Genomic DNA, 9889 nt, shown 5'->3' with positions numbered 1-9889 from the left:
CGGTTTAAAACATTTTTTAATCAGATCATTTATTAAAGATGAGAAATTGCAAATAACAAATTACAATTTAATTTTTCAGAACAAAATGCAGAAATAAATAATTAAAATTAAGATTACTTGATTGGTCTAATCTCCAATTCAGCCTTTAAAATCTAGTCTAATACGAATTTATTGAAACGTAATACAAAAATCTTTTGTTGAGAAAACATTGAATTACAATTTTATACATTTAAGTTTTTTAAACATTACTTGCAAGTGTAATACAAAGAAGTGATAATATAACATTGTAAATTATGAAAATTGATCAGTGGTTATGCTGCTAGTTAAGCACTTTTGTCTGCTAATGTTGTAAGTTAAGAATATACAAATAAATTGTATAATATTTAAACAAATAATTTTATAGGTATAGATATATATAAAGGCGTACTTGCATATTTCTGCAACCAACATACACTGAAAGAAAGCTGTGCGATATTTAGATTATTGCATTTTATTATAATTATAATCGCGATACTCATTATTATAGAAATTGTTAGTATAATGTTAGCAATGTAATAACCTTATACGTATTGCATTGCCAAAAAATAACCAACCATATAGTTAGAACATCTATAAAAATATTCTTGGTGCCAAGAAGCAATATAAGTAATGATTACTACTATTTTTCTTTTCTTTCAGTGTATCAGTTTAATTTTTCACAATATCAATATATTCGGCATAACAAGTATTTCTTTGATATAATAATTATTAAAGATACAATTAATTAAATATATAATATTTATTTAAAAATTATTTGTTTAAAGAATCAGTTGTAACATGTCTCATACACATTGCCACTTCTATGCAAAGTGGCCGTGAGATGTCACCGCGTCTCTCGATATCTATTGGTTAGATTTGACCGACGTATCAATATTTACATTTAAAAGAAAACTATATCATATTTCTTTTTTTATTTTGTCCTCTCGGACACTTTTCGGTATAAAGGCTCCTGTGTGTAAGACTCGTATTCAGTTATCTGCGTTTAGTCAGTTGAAACAGACACAATGTCTGAAGAAATTATCTTAACTAAAGACAATGTGTGGGATTATTTGGAACAGATTCCCGAAGAGAGATTTAAAGCGAAGTGCAAGACGTGCAAAACAAATTTAACTTACGCCAATCTTAATAATTTTACAAGACATTTAAGAATGTGCCATAATGATCATTTCGCTTCCAGAGTAAAGGAAAATGTAAAAAATTCACCGGATACATATTACAACGAGGCGGGATATTGTTTAATTTGTACTGGGGCTGTTCAGCAAGAAGATTATTCCCGTCACATGATGTTACATCCAACACAAGAAGTGGTACAATATGTAACGAACAAGACTAAAGAAGAATACTACACACAAACTGATGTTTTTGAGTTGAAGTGCACACTGAACAATTGCAATATACGTATGCCTTGTCATATTACAGAAAACATAAAATGTCATATATCAAAACATAACAAAGCCAGCGAATTGGAAAAAATTGACACGGGCTCAATCTATGTGCCAAATAAGATCACAGATGTGCAAGATCTATGGAAAAATTACACATGTGATGATAGGAATTTTTTTGTAAATTGCAAATTTCCAGAATGCCAATTTCTAGGATTTTATATCGACATTAATTTGACAAAGTTTTGTAAGCATGTAGAGGATCATCATGGAAAAGTTTTTGCATACGAAAAACAAAACGGAAATCAATTCCCGCGGATGTATTTCAAGTATCGTAACGAAGAATATTCAGAATGTTGTCTGTGTGCAAGTTACACGTCTATAAGCACTGTTATATATGCCTTATATTATCATCTAGAAACTAGACATCCAGGAACACCAAATTTTCACCATACCGTTAGTTGGGGGTGGAAATACTGTAAAAAGAGTAATATTACTCAAGTAGAATGTAATTTTTGTTCCGAATTAATAGACATTGATGTTGACTTAAAGAATTTAAACCATCATACTGAAAACACACATATGAAAGAACCAACAAGCACGGAAAAAGCGCATGAAATAGCTGGACCGTCAAAAAGCCAACAGGAGAAAAAAAGTAAAAAAAAAGTAAGTGACAGAAAGTTTTATTGAAATTATTGTTAATTCAATTATATACGTGCATATAATTAAATTTCATTTTGTCGAATCGCGTTTATATTTTAGTAGAACAAACGCAAACAATAGCCAGACAACTTGTTTCACAAACAAAAGTTTATAAATTTTATAGGTATAATCAAAGGTGAATGATGCTAACGGCAATCTTGACAATGTAGCACGACAACCAGGCACCACGATAAAAGGCAATCTTGACTTTGGTAATTGAAACAATTTATAATATGCACAGAAACTAATGTATCTCTGACATGCAATAATTCGTTTTATGTTTATGAAATTATAAATTCGTTTATAAATTTACGTTTTATAAGAAAGACTAAGTTTCATTTTTGGAATTTATAAACTATATTTAATATCTGTAATATATTTGATATATTTTGCTTATATGTAATCCGTCTTAAATTTATAAACTATGCTTATAGTTTCATAAAATAAAACAATTTTATAAACTAACAATCGACTTTTCGGTTCAGAGACAAAATTTTTTAATAAGTTATTCAGCACAATATTTTAGTTTAATTTTTATTTCTTAAAATTTTATGTGTACCTTGGTCGTACGTGTAGCCTGGACATTTATTGTACTTTAGGTTATTTAAATTTATTATGACTCCTTAGTTATTATTATAGTATTACAGGTTTTCGAACATATAATATTAATGTAATAATAATTATTGGTAAAATATGAGTATGACAGTTTTTGCAGTTATACTTAGCCTTTCGAATTGATAATGCTTTCAGTATAACAAAAAAATTAATTTGTCATAAACGAAATGCATGCTGTAACGCATGTAAGACGATTTCATTATAAAATTGAAAAATATTCAAGACAAATGCTTATTGTATCATCAGGCTATTTTATTAATAATTTTTTATTCATTTGTACATTAATAAATCAGAAACTAACGTCTATTAGTTAAATTCAATAATCATACAAGATTTCTCAAATGTTTGTTGCTATCAAAAATCTGCAAAAACAAAATATTATAACAAGACATTTTTTTAATTATTATAATTTGACAGATAATTGAAGATATTAAAACGGTTCGAACGACATTTAAATTAATTGTGTTTTAAAATTTATAATTATTTATAATTAAAGATAGAAACTGCGATCATGACACTTCATAAAACTAAAACTTACACACATTGAGAGCATAATGTAAGCAAATGTATAAATAATGTATTAATTCTCTAAAGTATTACAAGTATCTATAAAATTGCGTCATTTTATTATTTTAATATTAATGTAAAATAGTAATGTAAAAAGCTTATGTAAAATTTTATAGATTACTTGCTTAATACTATAAATGCTTGCATGATGTTGAGTTTGCGGTACATAATTTTGAATATGGACATAACGCATTTTTCAATTTATAGTAATTTAGTATAATAATAGCATAATTATAATAAGACTGAATGTGGATGTTAATACATGACATGTGATAATTATTGTTATACTTAAAATACATATGCATGAAAAAAAAAACCGTTTTATTTAATTATTCTATACAAAAATACTTAGTATGCCCATAGAAAATAAAATTAATTTTTTTTAAAAGAAAAATTTTGACCCACAAATAAATTTAAGTGACATTAAAAGAAAGTAAAATTTTATTTTGCATGCAATTTAATATTTAAAAAATTAGTTTTTATTGTGTATTTGTGTCTAAATTTTTAATGTTATGCTTACATAATGAATTAGTATAATTTCATCGATATATGAAATGTTTTGCAATGTAAAAATTATATATGTTATTTTTTCCTTCATATTCTATCAGTAACATTTGGCACTGGAGTAACACAAACAGTTGTTTTTTGTAAAAATCGATTTCAGCGAAATATTTTATCATTATCTAGTATAAGAAATGCGATATAGAACTTTTCAATTTACTCAAACGCTACCTGATTTAATATATTGATTCGTAACGTTAATGGTCATTTGATAATGTAATCGTGCAGTCTCTGCAGAGTAAAAGTCAAATAACGCCCTGCTCTTGCACAAAGATTTTCAAACGGTAAGAGGAGTTTCCTGCTTTCTAATAGAGATCCGTGAAAGATTGCATTGCAAAAAAATTCGATAAACTTTACCATAACACAAAGAAGATATTAAAGTACATGTTAAGGTAAATTCGTTACACAAATTTATAAAATTATTTTCGGAAAATTATATGCTTCATTTGTGTCATCAAACCAAATATTTTTCCAATAATGATAAATTTTATTTAAATTTTTCAAGCATTTTGCTAAATAAAATTAATTAATCACTAAAAAAGTATTTTCATAAAACCGAAATAGTATAAAATAAATAAAAAAATAATAATTAAATAATAATAATAAAATTATATTAATAGAATATGGTATTAAATAAAAAATAGACGTTGATAAATTTTGAATATGTCAATTACGTGAGTGTTCTATTGGCTAAATACTAAAATTTATCATATTATTGAAAACTTAAGTTATTTTATAAAATTATATTTTTACTATCTCTCCGTACAGGAAATAAAAATTAAAATTCGGTTAAGAATAAAACCAAAAGTACAAGTGTAAAATGGCAATAATCATTTAAATTTATAATAAACTTATTTAATAAATATTGCTTTTTAAATCAATATATTAATCATAATTTTATTACATGAGCTGTTAAAGCTGAAAGTTAGAATTTAACGCTCGCAATTATTATTTACATTATGTAGAAAAATCACAGACGAGGCTTTTTGGCCTTGGGCTTAGGCCATCTTTAGTGTGGAAAGTAAACAAACAATTTTTTGATAAACGATTTAGAAATCTAAACGCTATGCCTTTTAAAAATTTTACATTTAACACCACTTAATATATATTTAAGATTTATCTCAAACGCAATTTCTATGGTTATATAGTTTCTATCGTTTATATTTTCTCTGATCTTTCGATCTCCAGATTGAAAAGCAAAATTGTGCTTTCTTAATTTGATTTTTATGTAGTCATTTACTATGATGCCGTTGCTAATTAAAATTGAAACAATATTGACTGCATAAATGTTTTCAGTGTGTTTTAATTATATTACGTTTATTAAAAATTGTCCAAAACGCGTCACCTTATTTTTCGCAACTAGTGACATTAGTTGTTTAGCGTCATTAGTAAATACAATGTTATAAAATAAGACTGGCTTGATGAGTAAAAATATGAAGACGTTACGGTAAATAAAGTGACGCTTTTTTGACTCTTTTTATAAACGTAATGTAATTAAGACAATGATAACATTGGTGCGGTCAATATGGTTTCAATTTTAATTAGCAGCGGCATCAGAATAGATAATTATAAAGAAATCAAACTGAGAAATCCAGTTTTACGTTATAACCTCGAGATCGAAAAATCAGAAAATATAAACAGCGATAGAAATTATATAATCATAAGAATTACATTTGAGTTCTATCTTAAATATGTATTAAATAGTATTAAATGTAAAATTTCTAAAAGGCGATGTAACTTCGATATCATATAATGAAAAATTGTTTGTTTATTTTCTATACCACTGAAGATGGCCTAATCCTAAGGCCGAAACGTCTGTGGTTTTTTGATATGATGTAAATAAGTGCTCGGAATGATCTCAGCATTTCTACCGATTCTCGTAGTTGACGCCTCCTTTTCTCTTCTTGCCGCGCGCGACGCAGCCGCTTCAATTTGCGCCACCGAGTGTCAAGAACGTTACTATCCAATTAATGATTAGATTCTTCCCACTTTATTACTAAATTTTTAAAAATGTATTAAAAATAATTATTTTTATTTTTAAATTTATTATCGAAATGTTTCAATAGATTTTCACGTCAGATACAATTGCTGACGCATTCTTTTTAGAGTGGTTTTTCCAGTAGGTCTGGAGAACATTTTTAAAATTTGAATAATAAAGAAAAAAGAATCTAATCATTAATTGGGTAGTGCAGTTCCTGACGCTCGGCAGCGCTGGTCCTAGCGCTGTGGCGCTCGCGGTAAAAAGAGGAAAGAAGACGTCACAAGAGTCGACTGAATTGCTGAGATAATTTCAAGCACTGATGTAAATAATTGCGAGCATTAAATTCTAACTTTTGACTTTACCAGCTTATGTAATAAAATTATAATTAGCCATTTATATTATATACAAAAACGTATTAGATAAAACATATGTAAATGCACCAGTTTTTCGACATATATATATATATATGTATATAAATGTAAATAATTTTAAATATTGGATAAGCAATTTTATAATTGTTCTATATATATATATATATATATATATATATATATATAAATTATAAATTTGCACAACAGTATCTTATAGTGTAAATCGTCGCTAAATTCGTGCTGAAGATAATTGTGTATTAATTAATGAATAGATTCACCTCTTTTTATTATTGAAATTTTTTAAATGTATTAAAAATAATTTTTTTTATCTCTAAATTTATTATGGAAATATTTTAATAGATTTCCACGTCAGGTACAATTGCTGACGCGTTCTTTTTAGAACGGTTTCTACAGTGGGGCTTGAAGAAATTTTTTTAAATTTTAATGACAAAGAGAGAAGAATTTAATCATTAACTAGGTAGTGCAGCTCCTGACCTGGGCGGCTTTGGTCTTATTGTTAGCGCTGCGACGCGCGCGATATAAGAGAAGGAGAGAAAAGAAGGCGTCAATCGCGAGAATCGGCTGAAATGCTGAGATAATTCCAAGCACTGATGTAAATAATTGCGAGCAATAACTTCTAACTTTTAACTCTACCAGCTTATGTAATAAAAATATAATTAGTTATTTAAATGATTACAAAGAATATTAGGTAAAACATATGTAGGTACACCAGTTTTTCGACTTATATATATAATTTTAAACATTGGATAAGCAATTTTATAATTGTTATATATATATACTTATAATGTTTAAAATTTTAGCGTAAAAAATTAAATTTCTATCTTTGAAATGTAAATTGACATACATGTGAAAATTTACACCTATAAATGTCGGTCTCAATATTATCCATAATAATTATTATAAATCTAAGCAACAGTTTCTTACAGTGTAAATCGTCCCTAAATTTGTTCTGAAGATCATTGTATATTTTCATAATGTAATGATGCCGACATAGCATTCGGCTCAAAGAACCAAAATCTTCGATTAGATGCTGCGCAAGTTAAATGTAATGATGGACAAAATAAACAATAATTTAACGGATACACTCAAAGCACAAATTAAAATAAATTTTTGTGTGGGACGTTATAAATTATAATTACACTTACTGAGAGAACTTACTGAAAGAACTCCATTTACATTACTATGTGTAAAATTATCATTAATATAACACTGTGGAGTATGCGCGATGCATTACGTGTAATTTGGCAGTAAAGTGTAAACCACGCGATAAAATCACCAAAGGCCAATTAAACGTTTAAACAGAATTCGTAACAAATTATACGATGGAAGTTATACAATGGCTTAGTCGCATGATGCATAGAGTAAACATCTTCCGAGTCGCGGCGTGTGGACCATTGATCACCAAAAGAAATATAGTAAAGATAAGGTAATCAAAGATAACTAACGTCCCCGACGAGGAACACTTCGCCACATGCACATAACGAGTTACTCCCGAGTCAACGCGCGAAATATTCGATCAGCACGTCGCCGAATGCACGGCGATAACCACTGTACACCACTGTATATCAGTGCTAATTGCGAAAGAAAAATAAAAATAACAATGCGAACCACTCAATTGCAAAGTTTTATATTTGCGAAAATAGAAATTCCCGAAACTTCTTTGAAAACTGTTTCTCGAATATTCCATGAAGCAATATTTGTCAAATAATTATATGTACGCAATAAGAATGTGCACAAAATGTATCAAGTGTAACAATAATTTAATGCAGTGCTATACACTGTTTTCGATACCCATGTTATACATTTCATAACAGATTTTAATATCTGAAATCATACTTTTCTTACTTCAAAAATAACACAAAGATAAATTCGTAAAAGTTTGATAATATTACAATTTACAAAAATCATAGAAATGTTAAATAAAATTCAGCTTAATATTTTAATTTAATATTCAATTATTCAATTTAATATTAAAAAAATTATTCGTCTTCGTGTATTCGTCCATAAATTTTCAATGTTATGCTTACGTAATAAATTATTATAATTTCCTCAATATGTGAAATGTTTCGCAATGTAAAAATTATATATGTTATTTTTTTTTTCATATTCTATCAGCAACATTTGGCTCTGGAGTAACACAAACAGCTAATCTTTTTAAAAATCGATTTCTGCGAAATATTTAATCATCGTCTCGTATAAGAAATGCGAAATAGAATTTTTCAATTTACTCAAACGCTACCTGATTTAATATATTGGTTCGTAACGTTAATAATTATCTGAAAATGTAATCGTGCAGTCTCTGCAGAGTAAAAGTCATATAGCGATCCGTTCTTACACAGAGATTTTCAAACGGTAAGAGGGGTTTCCTGCTTTCTAGTAGAGATCCGCGAAAGATTGCATTGTAAAAAAATTCGATAAATTTTAATAACGCAAAGCAGATATTAAAATACATGTTAAAGTAAATTAATAACAAAAACTTATAAAATTATTTTTGAAAAATTGTATGTCTTATTTGTGTAATCTGATCAAATATTTTTCCAATGACGATAAATTTTTCGAGCAACTTGCTAAATAAAATAAATTTATCATTAAAAAATAATTTTGTAAAACTAAAATAGTATAAAATAAATAAAAAAATAAAATTTAAATAATAATAATAACATTATATTAATAAAATACGTTATAAAATAAAAAATAGACGTTGATAAATTTTTAATATGTGAATCACATTAGTATCCTATTGGCTACATATTAAAATTAATCGTATTATTGACGACTTAATTTATTTTAATTAAATTATATTTTTACTATCTTTCCGTATAGGAAATAAAAATTAAAATTCAGTTAAGAATAAAACCAAAAATACAATACAACTGTGAAACGGCAATAGTCATTTAAGTTTATCATAAACTTATTTAATAAATATAGCTCTTTAAATTAATACATTAATCATAAATTTATTACAGGAGCTGGTAGAGCTAAACGCCAGAATTTAATGCTCGCAATTATTATTTACATTATATAAAAAAACCACAGACGTTTCGGCCTTGGGCTTAGGCCATCTTCAGTGTCGAAGGTAAACAAACAATTTTTGATAAACGATCTAGAAGTCACAACGCAACGCTTTTTAAAAATTTTACATTTAACACTACTTAATATATGTAATATATTTCATAACTGATTTTAATATTTAAAATCATACTTTGCTTACTTCAGAAATAATACGAAGATAAATACGTACAAATTTGATTATATTGGAATTTACCAAAATCGTAGAAATGTTAAATAAAATTCAGCTTAGTTAAAAACAAATCTTTTTGCAATTTTTCCTGTAATCGTTTTATCCGAGATTTGGTTTAAAACATTTTTAAATCAAATCATTTATTAAAGATGGAAAGTTGCAAGTAACAAATTACAATTCAATTTTTTAGAACAAAATACATTAAAATTAAAATTATTTATTGGTCTAATTTTTATCTCCAACTCATAAACTCTGGTCTTTAAAATCTAGTCCGATACGGATTTATTGAAACGTAATACAAAAATCTTTTATTGAGAAAACGATGAATTACAGTTTTATACATTTAAGTTCTTTAAACATCACTTGCGATTATAATTCAAGGAAATGATAATATCACATTGTAAATTAT

At 26.9% G+C, this 9889-nt stretch overlaps 1 protein-coding gene across 3 annotated transcripts; it reads left to right on the top strand.

Moving 5' to 3' along the window:
• Positions 1 to 349: 349 nt before the first annotated feature.
• Positions 350 to 4388, top strand: LOC136998271 (uncharacterized). Of its 3 annotated transcripts, none has more exons than XM_067350832.1 (2): positions 350 to 2087; positions 2232 to 4388. In XM_067350832.1, exons 1-2 carry the CDS (start codon positions 1044 to 1046, stop codon positions 2265 to 2267), a joined length of 1080 nt encoding a protein of 359 aa, XP_067206933.1. In that variant the 5' UTR covers positions 350 to 1043; the 3' UTR covers positions 2268 to 4388. The 3 variants fall into 3 exon arrangements, with proteins under 3 accessions (XP_067206933.1, XP_067206935.1, XP_067206934.1); XM_067350834.1 differs by having other exon boundaries at positions 356 to 2087; positions 2184 to 4388; XM_067350833.1 differs by having other exon boundaries at positions 368 to 2087; positions 2248 to 4377.
• Positions 4389 to 9889: the final 5501 nt, after the last annotated feature.

The sequence above is a fragment of the Linepithema humile genome, chromosome 2 (assembly GCF_040581485.1).
Source record: "Linepithema humile isolate Giens D197 chromosome 2, Lhum_UNIL_v1.0, whole genome shotgun sequence".
In the NCBI taxonomy this organism is placed as follows: Eukaryota; Metazoa; Arthropoda; class Insecta; order Hymenoptera; family Formicidae; genus Linepithema; species Linepithema humile.
Note: the sequence above shows the minus strand (reverse complement) of the source record. Positions and strands in the feature narration are given on the sequence as shown.

Excerpts from the sequence above, each read along its gene's own strand:
- LOC136998271 (XM_067350832.1), top strand. The coding sequence starts at position 1,044 with ATGTCTGAAGAAATTATCTTAACTAAAGACAATGTGTGGGATTATTTG. Across the intron at positions 2,088-2,231 it reads AGAAAAAAAGTAAAAAAAAA|TTTATAAATTTTATAGGTAT; the intron begins GTAAGTGACAGA and ends CACAAACAAAAG.